This window comes from Zonotrichia leucophrys, chromosome 13 (assembly GCF_028769735.1).
Source record: "Zonotrichia leucophrys gambelii isolate GWCS_2022_RI chromosome 13, RI_Zleu_2.0, whole genome shotgun sequence".
NCBI lineage: Eukaryota > Metazoa > Chordata > Aves > Passeriformes > Passerellidae > Zonotrichia > Zonotrichia leucophrys.
The window spans coordinates 11,277,776-11,304,197 of NC_088183.1; the positions used below are offsets into that span (position 1 = coordinate 11,277,776).

General features: G+C 37.6%; 1 protein-coding gene across 4 annotated transcripts in view; it reads right to left on the reverse strand.

Moving 5' to 3' along the window:
- The window catches only part of GABRB2 (gamma-aminobutyric acid type A receptor subunit beta2), a 167,365-nt gene that overhangs the window by 23,897 nt on the left and 117,046 nt on the right, over positions 1-26,422 (reverse strand). For all 4 annotated transcript variants that reach the window (XM_064725285.1, XM_064725284.1, XM_064725283.1 and 1 more), the window contains 2 exons: positions 2,541-2,678; positions 1,214-1,366 (listed from right to left, as the gene is read on the reverse strand). In XM_064725285.1, the coding sequence (XP_064581355.1) occupies positions 1,214-1,366; positions 2,541-2,678 (291 nt within the window). The remainder of the gene's footprint in view (positions 1-1,213; positions 1,367-2,540; positions 2,679-26,422) is intronic.

Sequence of the window (26,422 nt, forward strand, 5' to 3'; positions counted from 1 at the left end):
GTATTCTATAACATTAAAATGTCAAATTTTCAATGGCATCTTTTATGGGGTTTTACTTATTTTAGCTATACAAGAGCTGTACTGGCAGGAATCAGTCTGATTTTGACAAAACTTGGCAATAGATAATATTTATTTTTGGAACATGCTCCTTATGATGAGGGGCACAGAATAAACAGATACACATAGGACTAGTGATGAGATAGACAAATACTCTAGAGATTAATTAGGGAAACAGTTTTGCTTTTGGAACATAAGGTAACAGTAAGGAAAAAATAATCAGACTCCTGCAATAATTTAGGTTGGAAAAGACCTTTAAGTTCATTGAATGCAATTTTTAACTCAGAACTGCCACATCCACCACTAAACCGTGTCCCCAGGCACCAAATCTTCTAAATCCCTTCATGGATGGTAACTCCACCACTTCCCAGAACAACCTCTGCCAAGGCTAGAAACCCTAGAAACCTTTTTGGTGAAGAAATTTCCCCTAGGATCCAATCTAAACCTCCCCTGCCATAACACGAGCACGTTTCCTCTCGTTCTTTCACTTGGCAGAAGAGACCAACCCTCAGCTGGCTGCACCTCCCTGCCACGCCAAGGAGTTTTAGGGGGCAGGAAGGTCCCCCCTGACCTCCTTTTCTCCAGGCTGAGCTCCCCCAGCTGCTCCTCATCAGTTCTGTGCTCCAGACCCTTCCCCAGCTCTGCTGCCCTTCCCTGGAGACATCCCAGCCCCTCAATGTCTGTCCTGAAGTGAGGAGCCAGGAACTGGATTTGAGGCACTCCCTCAACATAAGGACAAGTGAGCTATACAAACCTAGTTAAACTTTATTTAATTCCTGAAAGGAAAAGCAATTTACAATCCATAACACAATGCTGAACGTGTGTTCTGGACTGCTATGGGCAAAAGCAAACAAAGTGCATTCTTTTCAAAGAAAAAACAAGCAGCAAAAGAACAACAGAATATGTTGAGACAATTAGGCTAATTTTGATTACAATGATTATAAAGTTAGCTAATTCAGACATGAAATCACTTTAATTTTTATTTAAATTCTGATGTTTAAATGCTGATTCATATAATACAAAGCTTAACAACCCATACATTAAAAGATCTAACACATATATTTTTTAATTTCAAATCATGCACCATCCACTCAGCCAGAAGCTAGAAAAACCATTCAGCTAATGCACACTGCATGAGATGTGTAAAAATGCCTACCTAAAGCAACTCTTGCAGCTGAAGCATCATAATTAATCCAGAAGGAAACCCAGGACAGGATAGTGATCAGAATAGAAGGCATGTAGGTCTGCAGAATGAAGTAACCAATGTTTCTCTTAAGTTTAAAGCTGAGAGACAGCCTTGGGTAGGCACCTAAAAGAGAATATTTGGTATGGCCATAATTTATTTGTATAATGCCTGAAAACATTTTTCTTTTCTGTCATTTTTGTTTTATTCTTTCATTCAATGTAGAGTGCACTCAGAGCTGAAAGATTCAGGATATTCAGCAGCAGAATTTCTAGCAAGAATTGGGATTAAATAATCTTTTATGCTAAGGGTACAAACATGTTCTAGTTGCTTATCTGCTGGTAATCATAACATTGAACAATCAACAGCTGAAACACAAATCAGAGCAGCAAAGCACAGAAATTCCTCTTCCCTGACAAACTCTCATTTGCCAGCTTCAGTGCGACCCTGATCCTAAACTTCTCTCCAAGAAATGCAACACTCCTCTTTTGTCACTGGACACCAGAAATATTGTAGTGCTTGAAACATTTGTTAATATGGGTGCTTAGAAATCATTCTTCAAGTCCCATTTCTGCTTGATTTTGAAGAATTTGCAATGTACAATCATTCTATAGTCCCTGCAAAGGTGATTTCTACCCATATCTGGACAGTGAGTTTTGAAGATAATTTTTTTAACACACCTAATGGGTTTCTCAAATAGGTAGAAAACATCTCCTAGTAGCAGCCCAATTCAACTCTTGCCTCTCTTGAACAATTTAATGTCATTGAAATATGTTAGGGTGTTTTTAATTATTATTCTTGTTATTTCATTAAATGCAATCTGATTTTCTGCTACTTCTCAGAAAGCATCTTTTCAGCCTTCAGAAAGTCATACAATTACTAGAATAGGCTAAACTGGAAATCCTGGAACAAGCATTTTAAAGATTTTATATTGAAGACAAAGTAATTAGTCTAACACATCTCCAAATTGGCAAAAGGAACATCCGAAAATATGGAGAAAAAGGTTCCTAAATATCCTACATGTTGGGGAACAGATGTGTATAAGTGGCTTAATAAGTTTTCATGGGTAAACAGTAAATACAGCTCATTTGATGAGCCTTAACATGACAGATTACATATGTTAATGAGTAGTGCCTTATACACTATGGAAGCTTTAATAAAAACCTCTGCTTTCCAAATTCACAGCTGCTGCTCTATTTTATTCCTATTTCTAAAAGTTTTTGCTCAACAGCACACTAAGAATTAATCCAGTTTTAAAAGCCTTTAAGAGAATTCCCGTTTTAGGTTCCCCTCCACAAACCTGTAGAGAAAACAACATTCTTGGTGATAAGCTTGTAGTCCACAATGGAGAACTGTGGCAGCTCGATCTTTGTCACTCCTGTGACTGCATTATCACCCCCACGCCAGTAAAACTCAATGTCATCTGTTGTATAGCCATCTATAAAAACAGGAACAAACAAGTGAGATACAAATCTCTTCTGACATCATGGGGAACAGTTAATTTACCCAAAACATATGAAATATATTTCTAAAATTAAACAATTTATAAACATACAGACACAGGTCATTCCAAATATAACTTCAAAAGGCAATCCTAGGTACATTTTAATATTTGTTGGTTTTGTACTTTTCTAAAGGATATATTACATGAATGTATTGACAAAACAGACCTTTAAAACCAAATAAAGACTACATATATCCCATCTCTAGATAGCAACTGTACATCAGCTTAAGGTAGCTTCTGATCCCAAGGCTGGATAAAACAGCATGAGTTTTCTGCAATTTCTGTCCCTGAGCTGAAACATCAGCACTGGCAATGTTTAGTTTTCAGCTGTAAAAACCAGCATAGTTCTTTTTCTAAAATGGTTTGAATGCAGTAAAACACAGCCACATTCAGTGAGGCTGCTAAGAGGCCATGTAGGAAGCAACAGATGCAACACCCATCAGTGGCAAAAAACCACCCACAAGAAACCAACCAAAGAAAAATAAAATTCCCACCATCCAACAAAACAGCCCAGAACACAGCACATGTTCATACAGTGATAAAACATCCATGAGAAAGGAATCTGTGTTCCCAAATGGCACCTGAGCCAAGTTCCATGCTCCAGAGTTGGTGTACAGAAATGATCGTGAGACATCAGAAATAAATCTATTGCAAAACCAGGAAATACAATATTCATTAATGCTTCATTATGCATTAATCTAAAGATGTTTGTCACTGAAACTAAAACACAGAATGACCATGACTTTGCAAATTGAGATAATAAATATATAAAACACCTTGATTTTAAGTCCTCATCCACAAACTAAGGACAAAATTGAACACTGAATACCATTTCAAAATGTTCAAATACCACTGAATTTCAGGGAATAATGCATAGAATCTGTTTTGCTCCTGTGCATCATCAATTTTTGATAGTCCAAGTAGAATATAGACTTCAGCTTTAGTGGAAGGCAAGCAATTTTGAAGACATGAACCAAATAATCTGTAAAACCACTAAAACAACTATAAAAATCTATCTAATACACATAATTTTAAAAAGTATTTTGGTAGATGCATTCCTATAGCATGTTGATAGCAATTCCAGAGTTCTGTGTGACTCCTTTTCCTTCCTGCCCACAAGTCTGCCCTCAGAAAAGAGGCCAACAGCTTACTTATGTTTCCCTGCCTAGAAACTTCATATTTGTCAAGTCTTCCTCTAGGCTTTCAGAGAGAGAAATAAAATAAAATCAAATCTAAAATAAAATAAAGTCTAAAATGAAATAAAGATGAATAATTATATTGCCTGGTATTGAGATGTAAAAGCAACTTAGTGCATTTCATGTTATGAAAAATACAAAAGAACACCCTTAGATATTTTAGGAAGGTCAATATTAGTTTTTTGGGAGTATCTTTGTGATATTGTCAAGTTTTGCTGATATTCTGACATCAACCCTGCCCTCCAATGGCAAGTTCCAGATTCTAATACCATTTACTGAACTTGGATTCAAGTTCAGTAAATGGTAATCAAGGCAATTAATCAAGGCAAGATATTTAATTCTGAGGTACCTAAACTGTTAAACTTCACAGCTAATTAATTAGTATTTTATTTTCATTTTGTATATTTCTGAAAAAAACAAATGTCAAAATAAGTTTCAGCAGGGAAAACCCCCACTTTTCTATGTGAGAGAAAAAGTTTATGAAAAGCCCAAATGGCTTTTTTATTTGGTTGTATTTTTTAGAATATCTGTTGGAAGAACTTTTTTGCTGAACTGCATATGAACAGTTTAGCCTTGAACTGTCTGATAATAGCAGGGTTCACAAGAGATCCCCAGGATTTACATTCCAGCTGATTGCCAAATGCTTCAGCTTTACCCTCTACCAGGAATTTGTGGTTCAGCTTCTCCCTGGATTCTCACAGCCTTAACACAAAGCAAACATTGACAACTCTCCAGGAGAGAGGAATCCTTGGAAACTCCCACCCCCAAGTTCAAACTGCAGATTCCAAACTCTGCAGCTCTGGGTGGCTTTGGGGAGAACTGAGCAGAATTCCCTGCTGCTGAAGGGTTTTTACATTGGGCAAATGATAACCTGAGACAGACACAGAATGACAGGACTTATCAATAAGGAGAATTTCAGGAAGTCTCTTGAAGCTTTCATTAAAATACTTCTCTTTCCTAAAAGGATAAATTATCCCATTCATTTCAGTGTGTGGAGAAGGAGAGCAAAGAATATCACAGTCATCTGCACATGAATGCTCTTGTGTACTGCTAAAGTACCCAAAGATAATTGGATATAAGTCTAAGATCTGCAAAACATCTGCCAAAAGAGAGAATGGGACTATTCATGTCTCTAGTGGATGTTTTACAGTAAAGTCCAATTACCTGTGGCTATAATAAACTCCTTCTGCAGGTATCTGGGACTCAAAACAACTCTACTTACAAGTTAAAATTATTTAAAAATCAACCAATTTATAGTAGCAATAAGCAGTCTAGAAAAAAAATCTGTAGCTCTTGACAAAAAAAACCCAAGCATTAATACAGTCAGTTCAATATTTTTAAATTATCAGGCATCACATGTTGGTAAAGCAGAAAGGAAAGCATACTAAACCCAAAAATGTTCCAAGTAATCTTTGCAGGAATATGAGTTTAGCACAGAACACTATTTGATTTAGACTGTAAACAACTGTTGGTTTACTATATATTAAATTGTATGTAGCTCAGCTGCCAGCAGAGAGCATCTGATTGATTGCTTTTCCCTCAGTCATTTATATATCATCATCAGCACGATTTACTTCACGTTCAGAAAGTTCAATTTCTCATTTCTGTCATGCATCACACACTGGCAGCCACCCAAATCAATACATTGTCCTGGTAATATGGCACCAATCCTGAGAGAAGCAAAACATTCTCAGCTCCCATTAACAGGGACAGGGAGTTTATCATCCTGTATGCATTGAGGGATGACAGATGACGAAGCACTGTGGAGGAAAAACAAACAACTAATAGAACATAAAATAAAACCCCCTTCACACAGAAACTATAAAAGCGCCAATTTTTTTTCCAGCCTATGCAAGACAAGTCAAAAATAGGAAATTCTTCTAATACAAACAACGTAAAATGAAAACTGTAACTTTACTGACTGAAAACAAAAATATTTAGACACAAGACAATTATCAGAAACACCACACAGTGGAAGAAAAGAAGCAGATTTTTCTGAAAAACTCAGGATTTATCAGGATTCACTGCCTCACAATGCTGCAGTTTATACATGACAGCCAGGAGATATTTTACATCTACACATCTCCAGTGTGCACTGTGCAGGAATCCAAGTGCTCACATTACTGACACCATGGCAGCACCTGGAGACTCAACATAAGGCAGCTGTTGATTTTTTTTGGGAGGGAGAGAGAAATGACATAAGCATGCAAAACAGTGAAAATGTGCCTAAAAAAAGGGGAGGATTGTGAGGCCATGCTCTAACCTGTCTCTGTTCTGAACCATCAGCAATTTGTGTGAGCTTGGGCAGTGCATGCACACATCCTGCATCACCTCTGAGCTCAGGGCAGCCACCTCAGCCCTGACCAGGAGCCTCAGGAGACAGAAGCATCCTGCTGGCAGCTGTCTGAATGCCACCTCCAGCTGCTAAAGCCTATCCAAAGAGCTGCTCCTCCAGTTACAGCCTGGATCTGGGACTGAGCATTGTGAGCATGCAATTACAATGAAGCACAGCTCAGCTACTTCAAAATTTTTGCTGCGTGGGTCTGGAGACTCAATGAAAGCTGGGAGCACACCCCTCCTTGGATCACCTGAGATACTTGTCTTTTGCTCACCAATAAAAAACATATGAGAACTCAGTTTACAGCAGATTCTGGACTTAAACACTATCACAAACCAACCATTTACAAGGTGAACAGCCTATACCTGGTGGAGAATAACAGACTTATTATACACATGATATTTTTGTGGAAAAAATTCAAATGTACATTACTATATACAAAATCTATGGCCTCATAGGTAGGGAATGAGTAACAAGCTACTTAATTTCTCCTGCTGCTATCAAATGGATTTTCTTTGCCTAGCCACTCACAATATGGCAGCTTCCCAAGATAAAAAGGAGAGAACCCATGCATGATATCTATACCCAAGAGAAAGTTTTGAATACAACTATATAAAATATTGTTAGCTAGCAACACCATAATACATTAATTTATATAAATGTAAGTCATAGACTTTCAGAGTAATTGAAGAAGGTGACATCTACAGGCCCTGTAAAATTACATGAATGCTGCAAAAAAATATTAAGTGATTAATCCTGTTTGTAAAATACTGTAGAATACCTTTAGTAGCAAAATCCATACATTTATTTTTAAACATAGAACCACTACTCCCTCCTTTTTCAAGATTTTCTTCAGCAGCTTTGCATTCACACAGAGTAAACAGCAAAATTACTTTTAAAATCCTAAGCAACATGCAAAGCATATATTGAAATTCAGAAGCCTTTCAGATCTCTCAAACTTTTTTCACTGCATCACTTCAGCCTTCACTTATTCAATTCACTTATTCATTCAAAAACATATCCAGAAAGAGAAAGTTAGAAGTGTTTCCTTGAATTTGCAGAGATGTTTCAAGCTGAGGAGAACATGAGACATGAGGTGCTGAAACCAGTGGGGTGATACAAGGGTGAGTAGGAAAACCAGAGTTTGTGTGCCAGAGCAACTGGAAAAAAGCACATCACACTTGTTTCTTTTTCCTCTTTCTCATCCCCTCTAAATTCTGTCTTTCTGCATAAAACATTAAAATTCTTCTTACGTTCCACTTCAAAGGCTTTTTCCCCTAAGGCTCCGAGGATTTGGATAGAGTATGTACAGTTTTCTGACTGCAGTGAAATTCAAGTGATTTTTAGATTAAATTGGCAACATTCTCAAAAAACAATCATCTTCAAGTTGTACAAATGGCTCCTTACTGGGCAGAGTAGGGTAGGTCAAAGAAAGAGACAGAAATGTGATGCTGTAATTACTATATACAGCTATTTTAAAAAAGAAAATATCTTTTGATGAAGAAGTGAAATGATGAAATTGATTCCAGGCCTTAGAGTGGGATTTCCATGATATTAGCAGAATCAATTTAATTTTTATGCAGGTATTTCAAGCTGATTCTTACAGGAAGCCTGGTAACTTACAGAATAGGTATCCTGGTAGAACTCCTTATTTTTTTTTCCCCTAATGATTTCCCTGAAAATCTTTCATACTTTTGAGCACCTCCTGCAAAATGCTTTCATAAATACATTTCCACTGCTACAACATTTCTAGGGAAGGAAAGAGAGATCAGAATCAGATAGGGAGAACTGTATCCATGCAATAATATCCAAAAACCTTTTATCTCCTGGAGCACAGCAATTTCTCACAATCTTTTCACTTCTATAAGTTCAGTTACTCCCACCAGTAGGAATGATCTAAAACGTTGTTGGTTCAACACTGTGGAGATGCTGCAAGCCCTGGAGCTCCTCAGGCAGCAGAGACAACAGGAGCATGAGGAGCAGAAGCCCCCGGTGACAGGGAGGTGATGGTGGCTGGGTGGGATACAGTGAGGGTGCATCAGCACCAAGCTCCTCCTGGGGCCCCAGGGAGAGCTGGGCACCCTCTGCGTGGGTTGGAGCTCAGATCTTTCCCCCTGCCTGCACACAAGCATGCTCTCCATCTTTTTCCTTCTGATTTCCATCATCCTTTTGTCCTGCAGACCAAGTGCCACGTTAATGCATTAAACATATCCCAGAACACCATAAAGTACAATACATCTGGCTCAGTTTTATTTATTTAAATGGCTAAAATCCAGGGATTTGCATCACTGTGGAAATTAGGTATCTGATTTCTGTAGGCAAACAAACAGCTTTAGATGATGTTTTATACAGCACACAGAAACATCCTGTCCCCCATTTCTGCCACAGTTTGTATTCCCTAACCCACCCACTTCACTTAGCAATGACCTTTTCTGAGGATAAGGTTGACAGCATTATGTCAGCACATTGATTAAGTCTGGATCATCTTGAAGGATATTTCAGTGTAGCATGGGTGACATTAAGCACATATGTGAGGAAAACATGGGTGGCAACAGTTGTCAATATGAAGTTAGAGCTAAACATATTTCTCACATCCGCTACTACTAAAATTATGAAGAAAAAACCCCTTAATTTTTAAATTTAAAAAAAACAGATTAGTATATATTAGATTTATGCAGTCAAGTTTATTATTTCCTTATTACACATACCACAGAAAAAAAGGAGTTCTGGAACACACAAGTGACTACGTGAGACACGACAAATCTGTCCCAGACATAAAAAATGGTGGGAAGTTTAGTTGCATTTGCAATTAAAAGTACTATGGTAGAAAACTCAAACTCAATATTAAGAAACTCAATATAATAAAGTATTTCCTTAAATCTCAATTTTATTGTCAGTGACACAGAGAAGCCAAGAAATTTACTTTCACCTCTTGCAATGGTGGAGCTGCAAAGAAGCAGTAGGAAATTGCAATATGCAACCATGAAGATGATACCAATCATTGCTGAGGAAAGCAACATTTAGGCAGAAATAAATTTCTATTGAAATGTGAACTGATGTAAATAGGATAAAAATGAATACATGAATACTTAAGTGATCTATTTCAATGCCATTAAATCACAAAATGAACAGAACTCAAGTGAAAAAAACCACTGAGAAAGGACAAGCGCAATCAGGTATAAGCAGGCAATAGGCTTTTTTTTCCCAGAATGATCAACAAAGTGAAAATACAAATTATTTCCTAGGCTTAAGGACTGAAGATTTTACTATATAATTGATAGTTATTTGCTTCCCCATTTAAATCAATGAAAAAAAGTCAAAGTTAAATAAAAAATAATAAAAAATACCTTCAATATCTCACAGACATCAGAAATTGCTTACAGGAAAACAAATGTTGTTTACCCTAGTTCACAAGATTTAATCTCAATCAGAGACAGAACACAAGTCCCAGAAGGCTGAACTGGGAGATCTACATGGAAGAGAGAACTTGGAATGCCCAGAGACCACTCAAGGTCTGCTTGAGCCTCCTGCCACACCCAAGCCTCCAGTTTAAAGAGCATGGTAGTGAAGTGCACAAACTTTAATGAACATGGCTAAAAATGTTCAACTGAACAATTCAGCAAATTAAATGGTGCCTCTCATATATTAACTAGATCATTTTAAAAAGTCCATAAATTTGCATTGGTAATCTCATCAACCCCACAATCAAATATGAAAACTCTATTGTGTTTTTAAATGAGGGATATGTATAAGTAATGATCCAAATAGGAAGGACTGTGTTCTTTTTGCATCATATTAAATAACCAACATGGGTGCAGAGGGAACAATTTTTGGTACTTTGATGCATATATATATATATATATACACACACACATATATATATATATACACACACACACACACAATTTTCAACTGTATTCTGAAAAGATATTTTTGAAGATTGATGGAAATGTCTTAACCCTCAACTCTCTATATAAAACTAAACACTGTTTCTGCTCCTTGAAAATAATTATTAGCAACTGTCTTCTACTTTTTTAAGGCCATATTTCAGGAACAGAACTTCTATAGTAAAATGCACATCCATAGTGAGTGGGTGTAAATGACAAATTATTTTCTCCTGTCTCCCTTCAGTAAGGACAAGGATCATGTAGGGAAACCAGATACTTATATTTGCACCCTACCATGAATTTCATCACTGCAGCCTGTATTTCATGATTTGAGCTGATTCCTATACTTTTATCTCATTTGACTACATTAACTAATTTATGCATAGGAAAATTGCTATCCAGAGCAATTATATGTAATTTGTAAGTTATGAAGGTCATTGAATATTGTTCTCTCTTAGACAAACAAATCTCACAATTTGCTTACTTCAGAGAAGACTTAATAAAAAGACTGTGTATGCTGTTTGCTCTCTTATCTGATTTCAGAAGTGGTTTTTTGAAACTGGAAATAGAAATGAGGGGTATATCCAAACAAATGAATCAGCAAAGCATCATCTCCACAAGCTCAATTTTTAATACTTAGATATGTAAGACCAAATGTTCTAAGTTTCCTGCAACCCACTACCAGCCTACATTTTGAATGCTGATGTACATTAAAAAAAGAGAGGAAAAATGAACAACATCTGGCAACCTTAACCTTATTTATAAAATTGCATTAATACTCCACTCTGTTTAATTATCCCATAGCTGTATTAAAAATACAAGGCCACAAGGAGAAAAATGCAATTTGTAGAAGAAAGCCCTTCTGTTTGTGGCTGTGCCATTTTTTCAATCTAGAAAAATATTTATTCATTATGATATGCTAGCTTGCAATGAAGTGTGAGGTAATATTCTGAAATATTATTCCATCTTTGCCTGAAGGACATCACAGTATTTAAAGCATTTCTACTTTTAGGTACAAGCCTGGTTATGAAGGTTTAGGAACAGTGGTCTCATAGACTGTCCAGCAGGAACATGCTAAAATCTGTTATTGCCAAGAGTGAAATGTTCATTAGAACATAAAAACCCCCACAGATTTTTACACGTGTAGAATAATGATTGGGTTTGGACACTTACCTGAACCTGCAGAAATTAATTTTCTTGTAGTAATGAGGAAGATATAATTAATATTCCTTCTAAAGTCATCCACATGTATAGATTTGGGAACTTTTTCTTTCCTATCTGGATAAGTCTTCTGTCATCTACAAGTTTTTCAAGGATAATTACATCTACCTTTGATGTGGAGAACTATTTATACAGTACCATGTGAATGAAGTTTATAGGAACTTTAATTATAGACCATGATATTGTTAGAACTACATCATTATTTTCTAAAAATTGCAATAGTCCTGTAACATTTATGTGTCCTTCACACAGCTTGGTTGGTATCAGAAACCACATCGCTGCCTCCTCAAAATATTTTAGAGGGAGCTGTGTGTGCCTCAAGGCTCAGAGGACTTTCCTGCAGGAAACTCTCTTGTGACACCTCTATCAGAAAAGACAGCACAGGTTTGTTGGCAGTATCCCAGCTACTTTCCTGGGATGCTGAAAGAGGCCAGAATAAATTCTTTTGACACCCATCCCTCCAGCTTTTTAGAAATGGAACACAGGGAACAGTTATTTGGTGGGTCACAAGATGCTAATGGTTGTGGATGGGTATGCACAAGGTAGCAGGAATTGGAAGTGGTTTAATAGGAGATGGGGACAAGGCCAAAGGAGAATGAAAGCTACTTCAGCTCTCTGCACCCATCTGGCACAGGAGTTAACCCTGGGAGCCTCAAACACACCATTCAGCAGCTACTTCTGCAAATCCATGGCACGTGAGACCTCACCCCACTTGTTTTCACTAGAAAATTCCACTTGCCCTAGTCAAGTTTAAAGTTTTGGCTTTTATGTACCACAAAGCTGCATTAAATTCTGCTCTATAGGTAACATACTCTTTTACTCATTATCTGTTTTCCTCCTCTGATCTGCATTGATGTACCATACTAGGTTTCATTACTACATTTTAGAAGTTTATAAGTTCACAAAATTGTCTGTAACTTTTTTAACACTCACTTTTCTTCTGAGCTGCAACTGCAGGCATTGCCCGAGGCTGTGCCTAGTTCATGAAATAGATGTGACTGAGACAAGGTAACGCCAAGCCTTAAAGGGATTTTTCCTTGCAAGCACATTTTAACACCCTGTTGACTTTTATTCTGTTTTCCTCTAGCTCTAGTATTGTAACTGTGTCAATATGCAAATATGTATTACATAAGGTTGCCTCTTGGGCTGGAAAAGCAGAATATCTGCATATAAATGTTCATTAAGAAGAATCCAGTACAATATTTTTACATACATAAAAGGAAATCAGCCTCAAATACAAAAGTTAACGAACTACTACTTTTTGCTGAGAGCCCCATGTGGACTGCACCTCTCTCGTGCCTTTGAAATAAATACCCTTCTTCAGAAAAAATGAAGAGAAAAACACATGAATAATACAATAATGTATAATAAACCATGCAGCAATGGAATATGTTATAAGTAGTGCTTCATAATCACTATACATTCCTGACACAACTGCACAGAATCATTCTTGGAGGAGTTATGAGTCAAAGTCACATCCAAGCTACAAAACAAAACCAAAAAAAAACCAAACAAAAAAAACTCCCACCAAAATACCAATGTAGCTATTTTCAAATAAACCTACAGTGTTCCATACCTGCACGTGTCTGTTCCTTCTTTAAACTGCATTTTCCCTTTCACAGTGACATTAATTTCTAGCTTATCCTTACAACTCAAGGCTTATGTGCATCACATATGCCCTTATCTACATCTATATTCTTATTTTCTAACTTTGTCTTTCCTTTGGAAGTGTTATCCTTTAAGTATCTGTGGGCTTTATGAATCAGAAAAGTTGCTACTTGCAGGGAACACGTTGCTTCAGTGCAGAAGCAAGAAACTGAAAGTACAGTGAGCTCTGCTACCATAAATATGAAAATTGGATTCCTCCTCTGCTCTGCAGCAGCCTCAGTGCCCAGGAAGCTGGCAGGGCTCAGGAACATCCCTGAGGCAGGTATCTAACAGGCACCTTGTAAACACTGTTATCAAACCATTGTCCTATCTGTGGTGCTCCCAACTTTGCATCATTAAATTACTGCTGTACCCTGTTTATGTTACAAGTATGTGTATGCTGCAGTAATTATAAGGAAATTTTTTATTGCTATGATTGCATAAAGCAACTGTTTGTCCAAAGCTTAAAATGAAAGGCCTCTTGTGTGGTAAATGAAAAATGTAAAACAAAATATCTTAGGAAGGCACGGAGATGAAGATAATAATCTCTGTCATTTGAGTTTTATCATGTCATTCTGTCACAAGTCAGGAGTGGGAACACTGAAAAACTGACCTGTCCCAAGTGGCTTTAAACTGCCCCTGTGACTTGGAACACCTCAGGGAGCTGTTAGACAAATGGAAGGTATGCAAATGTGATGTTGTCCTGGGCACAAGATCTGTAATAACATCCAACTTGTGTGTAGAGTGGTGAAGCTAAGAAATCCTTTCATTTCCTACCCTGTACCAAGCATAAATACAGAAAGACAGACTGAGTCTGATTCTTGCTTTTTAAAGCATCAAGAGCTATTGAAACACAAAAGCGTTGCCAAGTCAACAGGGAAAACACAGGGCACTTGTTCTTCAAGGAAACCAAAAACCTTCCAGGTCTACAGGCTCATAATAATGCAGTGCTGCTTCAAAATTGTCAGTACAGATACATGCCAAGGACAAACCTGAAAGGGATGAAGTGGAGCAGCTCTCCCTGGAGGCCCATTAGACTCTTTGGATGGCACTGCCTGGCCACTAGTAATGGTAAATATTCCTGAATACCATAAACAGAAATGCATGTGACCATAAAGAATGGGTCATCCCCAACAGAGCATCCAAAATCCTGTGGTCACATGCTGAATACCAGAAACCCAGCAAGAGGAGGATGGAGAGGAGCAGCTCTCTGAGAGGATGCCCCATATTCGGTTGAGGTGATTTAAACAACCTCTACTCCTCCTCAGGCACACCCTGAACTCTCCATGCAGTTTACTGGCTGACATCATCAATAAAAAACCTTCCAATATCACATCATAAAATACATCAACATCTATAGAACACTTAAAGGACCTAATAATATTAAATGCTAAGTTTACTTCCAAGGTTTCTTTGTCTGATTTTGGATGAAATTGAACACATAGAAGACAGTCTGCCAGCTAAATTACAATAAAAAACCAAAAATCTGTGCTGCACTTTTGTCCTCTTCACTAATCCAAATGTATTCGTGACCTGTCCATTACAGCTATTTGATGCACCATTAAGTATAGCAAATAGCTCTACATTGTTAACATTTTGTAGGATCACTGCACTGGGAAGAAGGTTGATAGCTGAAGATGTGGAACTAATATAATGCCAACAGTTAAAAAGGCTGGCACACTAGCAAACAATCAATTTAAAAGAGCAGAAAACATTAAAAAACAATTTCTGAAAATGTTTAAAAATATGCCATATTTCCTTCTGAATATCCAGGTTTTAAAATGTGTAACCACTCTAAGTGGCATAATTACACAGCCTAATACATAAAGCCATGAATATAAACAAATATTACTTTAATATCAAGTATATAAAGAAAGATCCCATATAAATAACAATTAATATTAGGAAAAAGATAAAACAGGAAGTCATTATCATATGTATAATTATTGTGCATAACAATGGCAACATTCCCATGGATTTACATCAGAACTGCATATCCAGCAATGACACCTTTGAAAAGAATTTTCCCTGACTTTGTTGAGAATAATATTTTAAGTGAGCAGAAATACAGAAGCTGCACTTCCATCATCTCTGCTCTGCAGAATTACTGAATGTCAATATTTCAGAATTATTTGTAACTCAGAAACCTCAGAATTTTGGTTCGTTGAAATGAAATGACACAGGGACAATGCGTCAGATAGGGTTGATTATGGACAGATTCCTGAGGGTTTACACCCATTGAAGATCTACCAACATATGTTTTTCACACAGAAAGGTGATCAGAAATATTGTTGGGCTCATCCTTCATGGGTATTTTTACCATCACTACAACACTAGGCTGCATTAGAGACTCGTTCATGAAAAAAACACGGTGATCAAGGGAAAAATCATTCTAGTTTGAAAATGTTAGATGTGTTTCAGAACTGAAATTATAGAAATGCAAAAGGTAAATCAAATTTGGAAAAGGCAAAAGCCTATTGCAACAAAAAAGGCCCTTCTTAAAAAGGAAAATTATTCAGAAACACATTAGGAAGATCCAAGGGAAACAATTTTGCTTTCAATCTGTCTTCCACTTTGGTAGACTCGAAGTGTTTATGTTTCTCTTTTTACCTAAATTCACTTAAATCATATATTTATGTTATGTGCAAATTAATACATAATCTTATGAAGAGCTCACTTGTCTAAAGCACAGAGAAAACCAGTTTTTTGTACCAGACTTCTGTCTCTTGAGAATAATGTTTCAGCTTAGTTTCTTTTGCAGTCTTTGTACTGCAATACTTTCTTTTTAAATTAGTTCCCAGCATGGACAAAGGTGGGCTTTTATTTTCTTTTTAAGAAAGAAACACTTTGCAATTCTACCTGTACATTCCCTAGAGACAATTCTCGAACACAGTTTTAGCCAAATAAAATCCCTTGAGAAAACTAAGGGAAACCAAGAAAGAGTTTTGCCTGATGAAGATTTCATGGATTTTAGCTGTGAAAAATAATATATTTTAAATCACTTCCCAAATTATCATTATATGTATTAGGGGTTAAGGAGTATGCCAGCTACAAATTAGATGCAGCCATTTAATAGCACAAAGTAGCCTCACATAACAATTTATGGCATACATTGAGGAATGCAAAATCCAATTAAAATTACAGGGGGAGTTTAGCAGGGCAGAATTTAATTAGCAAAGAGAAAATTTTGCCAGAAGACTGTGGCTAACACCTGTTCTCAAGTGTAAAGTGACAAGGAATACGTGGTAACAAAGATTTGGGTCATAATTCGCGTTGCATTTGCTAGACAGCTCCTCCAGTGGCATTTAGACCCTTGTTTCCCTCAGACTGGGGAAGCGCTGAGTTCTCAGCTCCAAGTGCTGCTGCAGCAGCCTCTGACTCATCCCAAAATCCTAATCCAGCCCAAGCAGTACTGCTGGAGCACTGAAATGCTGATTTACCTACTTCTGCATGCAGTTCAAATCCCATTTATTTGCATCTTTGCCCTCTGTGAAGCTGCAGAGATTCCTGTAAGCAGCTGTGGGTGCCCATGGGACACAAGGGCTGTGCCCATGGACACAAGGGCTGTGCCAACAAGACTCAAGGGCTGTGCCCATGGACACAAGGGCTGTGCCAACAAGACTCAAGGGTTGTGCCCATGGACACAAGGGTTGTGCCCACAGGACATGAGGGTTGTGCCCACAGCACATGGAAGTGGGCAAATGAGCCTTAGGTTGTTTCCTTGGTCAGAGAACAAGGTCCGAATGGCAGGGGGGATTTCAGCGAGTGAAACCAGCTTCCTCACTGGGATTCACCCACAATGTCCCACCTGGGAGGATAGTCCACAGCACCTGCCCAGCCACAAATGCAGAACCAAAAAAACTCAGTTCTATCATATTTTCCAAGCTGAATTAATTTAAGATTTTCTTAAATTCCACTATTTACCTTTTGCATGCCCAAAGTAGCAATGAGGACACTTACTTACCTCAAGATATTGGAATACCTCCTGAAATACAGATGACTAATTTTTTTAAGTGTTCCCAACAGCAGAAATATTAAAAATTAACTAAAGCCATGAACTGAATCATCACCATTTTCTGTTATATTCTTCTGGTTTTTTTTTTACTTGTTTAGGGGCGTGTTGGTATTTGCTTTGATCCACATGCAAAACATCCCTGGAAACATACCCTTCATTTACAATTCTAGCAGGGATATATTGTCTAATAAGAGCATTTTCTACATCTGGCAAGTTGTTACATTCACTAACATTGTGAATTAAAATCCAAATTCAATTCTACTATCTTTAATGACTGCAGTTAATGTTTTTCTCTAGGTTCACTAGCAACTTCATTATCATTAACATCAAGTCACTGGACTACCTCACTGATGAAAGATGAAGCCACTGATTAAGCTGTTCATTATATCCATCAGCATTATACTTATGAGTTAAAATCCTATCCTATTACTGATGAAAGGAAAGAAATACATATCAGAAACCCAGCATTAATGAACCCTACTGTTAGTAAATCCACATGTAGCTACAGTGCAGGACAAATAAAGCATCAAGATTAAAGCTTTGAGCTTTGACAATTACGTAAATAATGAGAGAGAAAGTAATTTTTAAAGCAAAGAGTGTTTCAAAAAAATTCATTTTTGCCTCGAGGCTGCCCTTTGAATAACAGAAATATGGAGCACCATTACTGTAATTCTCATATAAGAATTTTAATTCAATTTAGAAAATAAAAATTTTCATCATAAAGTGAAGGTGTATGCATGGTGTATGCTTTCAATTACTTTTACTGAGAGCAAAATAAAGCCTTGTGATTTGGGAAATTGTGAATTAAATCTATATATTACTGGATCTCCAAGTGCTACATCTTAGGGTAGATGAAATAAAAGCAATTACTGGTAACCCTGAATGGAAAAAAGAATGCTTCAGAAGTCCATCTCACCAAGCCATCCAAAGCAATAGATATTACTGTATGTTCTGAAGTGGTTTTATTAAATATATTCAGCTTTAACAAGTCTGATTTATTTTGAAAACATGTTTGTTTTTGTAAAGTTGCTTTTACAGTGGCAAGAAAGCCTCCAGGGCATGGTGTGTGCTGTGTGATTGCTATTTGTTTGTGCACTGTGGATTTCCTTCCAACCCACTTCTCACCTAGAGCATTTGGTTACCCTAACTCAGCTCTCAGTCAGCAAGTGACTTTAATTATCTGCTGAAAAGTGGCTGCAAGCTGTTGATTGAAGAAATGCCTCAATTCCTGTGTGTGCACCCAGCATCAATTATAACCTGCATCTATAAAATCAGGTATTTTAATACTTTCTACAGCAGCACTGCTTTTAAATCTCAGCAATATGGAGGAATCAACAATTTTAAGAAACTAAAGCATTATTTAAGATACATTAAAGGGGGTTTTGGTTTTAAAAACTGAATTTGTCTAACTCTGGCTGACAAAAGGCACACTAAATAAAGAAGTGTAGCATAGGCTTGAACCTCCACTTTCCATTATTGCCCTGTCTCCCAGCAGAGAAGGTTTAATTGCTGTTATGCTGATTATTATTGCTATTTTTTTCACTGTGCTCTCATTCTGCCCCACTGGGCTGTGACAGTAACACAGGACTGAGTTTACTGTTAGTTTACTGTTAGTTACAGACCTGGGGAACCTCAGGATGTGCCATGGCCCACTCTGCTCTGGGAGTCACTAAAATGAGAAGACAGGTAGGTGCCAAGAATGAAACATCCTCCTGCTTAGGCTGGGACTCACAGTCCTTCACTCCTTTCACTGTGCAATGGCTGAAGGATCTCTACAGATGATACAGGCAGAACCAGAGAAACCCTTTTATTTTATTGTATTTTAAAGTGAAAAGTAACTTCAAGGTGAAAGGAACACACTCTAACTTTCCTCTCACTTATATTCAATAACTATGAAATGAAAATTCCTGGAAAATTCTCACCCATCTAATTCATCTTTCTTATTAAAATGAGCAATGTGTTACATGCTTTCTGTCTTTGTTGAAGTAGGTTGGTGTTGATACTATCAGACAATGAACTTTCTATGCTTTTAACTACACCTAGCAAGAACAGCAAAATAATAAAAAATCTGTCAGCAGTTCATTTTGGCTGCTCAATAGTTTAAACAGCAAATAAGTGTTTCTGTGGGAGCACAAAGGAACTTTTCAATCACTTACAGGCAGAGATCACTCTTGATTTAGATACATGACTCTACTTTATAATGGAGCTTTTGAAGGCAGACATTCCACCTCTTCTATTGATTTTCTGTACATGAACTTGAATAACTAAACCCAAGACTTCTGCATTCATACATATATCATTCACCTAGTACTTTAAATAGGGAACTGATGCTTTAGAAGAAACAAAAATGCTACCTCATGTTAGTTTATATGCATATATCTGTATTTATATACATTGCATATCTTTAACACAGACCAATTTAATGGATTCAGACTTTATCTATACAGTTGTTTTTTCCCCATTGAGTGTTTACAAATTCCTCTCATTTCCTTAAGGATATACTGAACTACAGGAATATACTGAAAAATTTGCAATCACTGAGAAATCACAAGTCCCTAACCTCAGATCCCTTCCCCCTGTCCTAATGATGTACTTGAAAAAAAAAATCACTAATTCAGTTCATAGAAAAGAATAATAATTCCAATTGTTTCTTTTCTGTCTAGGAATTACACCTAAAATGGATTAGCTGTTATTGAAGATTGGAGAAGTCCCACCTGATTGGCATTTAGATAGCTTTGATCAATATGCAAGGGTGAAAAGTCACTTTAACATGTTATTTTTTCACATAATATTGTTTCTTCTTCATCCTAATAATGAATTGCCTTAATAAGAAAAGGCTGAAAACTGAAATGGGGCAAGGCAGCTGTAAGAAAATTGAAAAATGTGCAAGGAATATGCTTAAATACCTGACTTTGCCTCTATTCATCACATATTTATCAAACCCATCAGATTTAATCAATAAGAGCTGGGTTGATTCATGATTTACCAGTGCTGATCAGTACTCTATTACTTTAGGCTCTACCTTGGAGACTTAACATATGTGGCTTTCACACAGTGAAGGCAGCCAGATCAAATTTAGCCTCCTTCCAAAATCAGATTTAAGTGTCACTGATCTCAAGAAAAATCTGTTCCACACATTCCACATCAATTTTAGATTTTACTTTGTAGAAAAAAGCAGGTAATAGCATAATCTCATCATTTAAATTTGTAACCCCATGTCAGACAGAAAGCCTCACACAGCATCATATCTCCTCTAAATCTTCAGCCCTCAATTGTTCTGGCCTCTCACCTGTGCTGTCAGGATTTACACTACAGGAGAAGGAAAAAAACCAAACAAAAACCCCAAAAAAACCCAACAATCCACTTTCAAATCCATCCTACAAACCAGATGAAAGCTCTGGCTGCTCGCAGAGATGAGAACATAACTGCAGCATCCAAACCAGTGTGACCTTGTCGGGCAAGTTCTCCTAAAATCTCTGACCTGAGGGCTTTTCATTGAAATATTCCAGATCCTTGTGTCTCCTTGAGCTCTGCTGCTATTAATAACATGGGCAGCAGGGCTTATTCTGATCTCTGTTTTGGGGTTTTTTGTAGCTATTTGAGTTCTTCAAAGGAACGTCTGTTTCTTGTGACAAACATTTATTCTCATACTTGATATTCTACAGTTTTATAAGATAAGACAAGAAATTCTCTGTCCTTGGTGGAGATTGATTGAGACACAAAAGCAGGAAGTTTTATCCTCATTGCAATGCCATTATTATGTGCAAATGCCCTCAATATTCAAAGTGTTGAATTTTAATCAGTCAACTTCCTATACAGTAAAAAATAAATGGCACTAACTGGATGTTTCAGATAAAAGAAGGCTGGCTTGAGCGCTCCTGAAAATTACATTCTCTTAACTAGATAAATTCCAAGTACTTCTCTGTTTTGTAAGAAAAAAAAAAAAACAGTCCAAAGTCAAAGAAATAAAAAAAAAAAATCAGGAATTCATGCATATGTTACATAAATGCAATCAGGTGGAGTGCATTTAATCCCCTGGATTTCAATATACCTGCTCTATTTTTCAAATCTTGTTGGTATTCAAAATCTCTTGATTACCTGGAATAATTTGCTTTTCTTCAAAATACATAAATAAATACTGGATTTCTTTTTAAAATGTTGTATGTGAATACTGATATGATAAAATATTTTTAATAAATGTAGCAAAAATATAATATAATCAGTTAATTGTGTTCAAGCAGGCCAGACGGTGTATAGCTTGTAATCTTTGGGGAGAGACAAATCAGATTACTGTGCTCCCATACACTGCCTAATGCTATCAATTTCTGCTTGGAATCTGTAAGAAAGGCAAAAAAATTTGGAAAATTAATGTGTAACAGTCTATAGTATTATCTTATTATGCAGTTTGCACTAATGGGGCCAATCTGTGCACGGTGTGCTTGCTCTTGGGGAGTCATTAGGTGCCTGAATCAAAAAACATGGAATAGAAAAAGCTTTACAAAACCAGCTTTAAATAAAGAGGTAATTACATGGAAAGGGCATAATATTGACAGTAATTATTGCTGCTAACCTGGAAATACAATTTACTTAAGCAGTTCTCTCACAGTAGTACTATTTTCTATATTCTATTTCACTACTTTTACTATGGGCAGCATCTTCCTCATGTTTCTATGCTCCTGACATTCTAGATTACAACAGCTTCAACAGCTACAACAGCCAGAGAAACATTAATACAGTACAAAAAGAAACTACAGCACAGAGAAATGTCACCACAGGTCACAGAAGTGACCAAATTAGTAGTAAATGTGGAATCAGAAATCTGTTTCCCAGTCTGGTGCTTTTCCACACCAGCTGCTCATCCTGACTGGGACACAACTCTCATAAATGAGCTTTCTTTAAGAGATACAGATTTTAGTCAATCTAATAACAACAATCAGTGACCTGAGCTACTCAAAGAAATGCACCTTGCTCTACACCTTAGAGCAGCACTCCTTAAATGGGAATTTTTATCAGGCGGAGCCTCCGGGGCCTGGTGCCAGTGTGCACTACTTGGAAGTGGGTTACACACCTGAGATATTTAACATTCCCTGTTCCTTTTGCTTGTAACAATTGTACTCACAAAACCATTAGCATTTAGTCACCAGTTTTCTCTACAGAACACAAATACAGCCAGAGAAATACCATTCGTATGAGTCTGGCATGATGTCACCAGGCTGGCTTTGAACCCCTGAGCCACACAGGAGGGAGCTGCAGAGGCTCTGCTCAACATGTAGGAAGCAGTGTTGAGTGATGGGCTGTGCTCACATACCCTGGGAATTGAAAAAAAATGTCAAGGGAAAAGTGCACACAATGTCAGAGACACTAAGCCTTGCTTCTGACATTATGGTATTAGCTCCTCTAGCCCAGATGACTGATCATTCCAAAGATTACTTTGGAATTAAGAAATTTTCTCTGAGAGAATCTAGAGATATAAATACTTATAACACATAAGAGGTTTTTTTCCCTGCGATAAAAGAAGATGACTGAAGACACACAGTCCTTCAAATCATGATTATACCTAACCTGAAACCATTCTCATTTTGAATGAATGACCATGATTAAAGCCTCTTAGGATTCAGATATATTTATATAAAAAGACAGGTACTCATGGGCGAGCACTAAGACCCGTGATCAATTCTCCAGATTATTAAGTTGCTGCCTGGATATAAAATGGACATTACATAGACACAAAACATGAGAATTTGAGGAAATTTCCAGTTTCACCAGCAGAGTAAACAAGACAGAATACATATTAAATGTTCATAGGCAAAAGGACAAAATTAACATACTGAGAATTCTGAGGATTTTAACAGTGCAATTCATGCTAGAGAGAGATTTAGGATTCCTAAATTCACAATCCTAATCTTGAGACTCAGACTGGACACCTGGACTCCATGTGCAGAAACTGGAAAGAATTAACCTTCAGAAGGTTACATCCCCTTGTAAATCAGCTTTGATGACCTGGTTTTGGGGGATGTACTACTTCCCATTGGCAATCCAGGTAGACCAAACAATTTATTTAGCTAGATCATTGTCCTTAGGTGAGCTAAACACTAACACATCAGACAAATGCTACTCTAAGGGTATTTTTTTATTTCTCTTAGCATTTACAAGAGCTCAGCAGAATCACAGAACACAAGGGCATTCTCCTGAACCGAAGGATGGAATTGCTTTTAATATTGGTCTCATATTGTAGGGAAAAAAAAGAAAAAAAAAATATGCAGACACAGCCAAGCCACAGACATGAAACAAATATGTTCAATTTGCCTGTGAACTGTGCCATTTTTATATCTGCTGTGAACATTAATAGTCTCAAGAATTGTAAAGCATCACAGATAGATGGAGTGTGCTGCTGGCATGTACCTGAACAACATTAAAAGAACTAATATCCTCCAACATCTTTCTTCTCTAAACTATATGAAGAATAAAACATGGGGGCCCTAAAGCCCAACAGTAGATCCCTCCAGTTGAAATCTCTTCCCTTAATTCACTGTGCTGTACACTTGCATTATGACACAGCCCACAGTGAGGCAATCACATGGCATCTTACCCACACAACTCTCCCTACCACACATAACAAGCCAACAGAGACTTATTGTTCTCTCAGATACAGAAAATATTTCAACAGCTAAAAGCAATTGTGTACATGGGTATCTTTTGTGGCAACCCTGTGCTTTCCTGTTACAGAACCCGCAAAACTGGGCATTGATTTCTCTCACACAATCATGAGTGTTATAAAAAAGAGAGAGAGAGAAAAGGAAGAATATGTGAAAGAGGCATAATATTCAGTTGCATACATCTTTCAGGGTACAGGAAAATCACTCAGAAGAAATGTGATCTGAATACATATGCAGTAATAACTTTCATCCTCATTTAAAAGACTGCTCTTCCACAACAATGTATTAGACAGGATTTCTCAGTCCTCCCGCAATCTACCTACAATAATTATTAAATGAAAAATCTAGCTTTTAAAAGGTGGCTGGAATCTATTTAGACAGCTGTACAAGTAGCCAGAATGCAGTGTGCCTGATCATTGGGAAGAGCTGAGCCCTTCCAAGCCCTCACTGTCAGAGCAGGAGGAGCGAGGGCAGCTTCCCCTGCTGGGCAGTGCCCCTTGCCTGGAGCTGCAGAGCTCAGGGAGGTGACAGGGAGATGGCAGAGCTGTCCAGGGCAGCTTTCTCAGGAGCTGCAGAGCTCAGGGAGGTGACAGGGAGATGGCAGAGCTGTCCAGGGCAGCTTTCTCAGGAGCTGCAGAGCCCAGGGAGATGGCAGGGCTGTCCAGGGCAGGTTTCCCAGGAGCTGCAGAGCCCAGGGAGATGGCAGGGCTGTCCAGGGCAGGTTTCCCAGGAGCTGCAGAGCTCAGGGCGGTGGCAGGGCTGTCCTGCTCCCCAGGGAGCACTGAGCTGGCAGGGACAGGCCATCCCTGCACACTGCTCTGCACCTGGGCCCCCCAGAGCCCTGCCGGAGATGCCTCCTCACCTCACACACAAAGAGCAGCAGCTGCAAAGGGCCCCTCGGGGCTCAGCACAAATTGAGGGAAAAACAGTAGAGAGACTCCTGCTCTCTGTCACAGTATTTGTAAGTATGCAATTAATAAAATGTGTAAGTATCGCCACTGACATAAAGGGTATGAGAAAATATTTTAACAGTGTCACATGTGGGATTTTGACAAAATCAGATGGTTCGTTAGTGATACATTGCAGCCCATCACATTAAAAATTGTGTCCATCAAAAATTATTTGAATTAAAACCCTTCCATAACACAGAAATATTTTAAACTTAGGATCAATATGAATTCTGGAACCACACTGCAACTCAAAATTTCTTTCGTAATTTCTATAAAACGAAGCAGCACAGAAATAAAACCCATGGTTTATAAACTGCTGCATATTGACATAATTCAGGATTTTTCTTCAGCATTATGGACAGAGCTTTTTCAGTTCCAGCTCCACTGGAAAAGACCTTCACTTGATAACTCCCATATGAAATTATGGGAATTATTATTATTTCTGCCAGAGCTTTCTCAGAACAAAGTTTTGTCTTTCACCTGTATTTCCATCAGATCTTTCTCCTGGGCACATGAGCTAACGCCCAGAGCAGAGCAGAAGCCAGAGCAGCACAGACTTCCATAGCAGGCTGCCAGTCTTCAGCATGCTTCAAACTAGGTGCATCATTTCTCTTTTTCATAAACACACAGAGGAAAAAAGCATTTTGGTTCTGACACTAAGATTTTTCTGAATAAAACTTGTTCTTTGCATTGTTCTACAAAGACGGCAACTTTCATTATCCTAATAAATTAACAAGAAAAGACATCTCTGTTGCAATCATGTTACATAAACATCTCACCGATAGAGATATATCATTAGATTATATTTTAAGCTCCCATATGTCACCAGAATTCATGCTGAAGCCACCTTACAATGCAATCTTTATGACAGATTTCTGTGGATTAACCAGCTTCCAGTTTTCTCTGACATTTTGTTAAAACTTTAATACTCTAAGCACTGTCGTTTGACATGCTTTCTGCCACTACTTTTGCCAAGCACAAGCATATGCTACAACACAGCAAAGGCTGCTCTTTGACTTATGTCTTCTACAAGAAAAATATTTTGCACTGACACTGCATATTGTTTTAAAAGTACTTAGCTGATTAATAAGTAATTTTATACACGTGGGACTTTGCTTCCACATGTTTTGTTACTTTTATTGCAATCTGTTTAGATAGAGTTAATAGTATGAAACTGACTGGCTCTGTAAACATGCCATCACTGCCTTTCCCTGTCACAGCAGAAATCTGCCAAGGTTAATCACAGGAAAGAACTTTTTAACTAAGGAGCAGGATAGAATACAACACCCATAAAATGATGATTGAAGACAGAAAACAGACAGGCTCTGTCCCCATTATGGCACAGAGCATAGGTCACACATTTCACAAGAATGCTGTCAGGGGAGTTCCCTGGTATATCCATATTGGAATAAAATGTATTCTCCCTTCCTGCTGAAGGCTGAAACTTTTTTCTTGGAAATTCTTACGTTAATAAAGATGACTTCCAGATTTGAAGCTACAGATAATGAGAAGTTGCAGGGCAAGAAGTATCTAAAACTAGATTTCTGTTTCATTCATTGTGTTTCATTCATCTGAAAATTCCTGGAAATTCTTGCTGCAATAGGTGATCTTCAAATGATGCAGCATGCCATGCTCTCCCTTGCTGAGTCAGCTCTGGAGAGAAAAGTGGAACCACATCATCACCACTTCTTCACAGTGGCCTCCTTTTAGGTATTAGGACTAGCAAGAACTAATACCTGAAACCCAAAAGCATGATTCCTATGAAGCA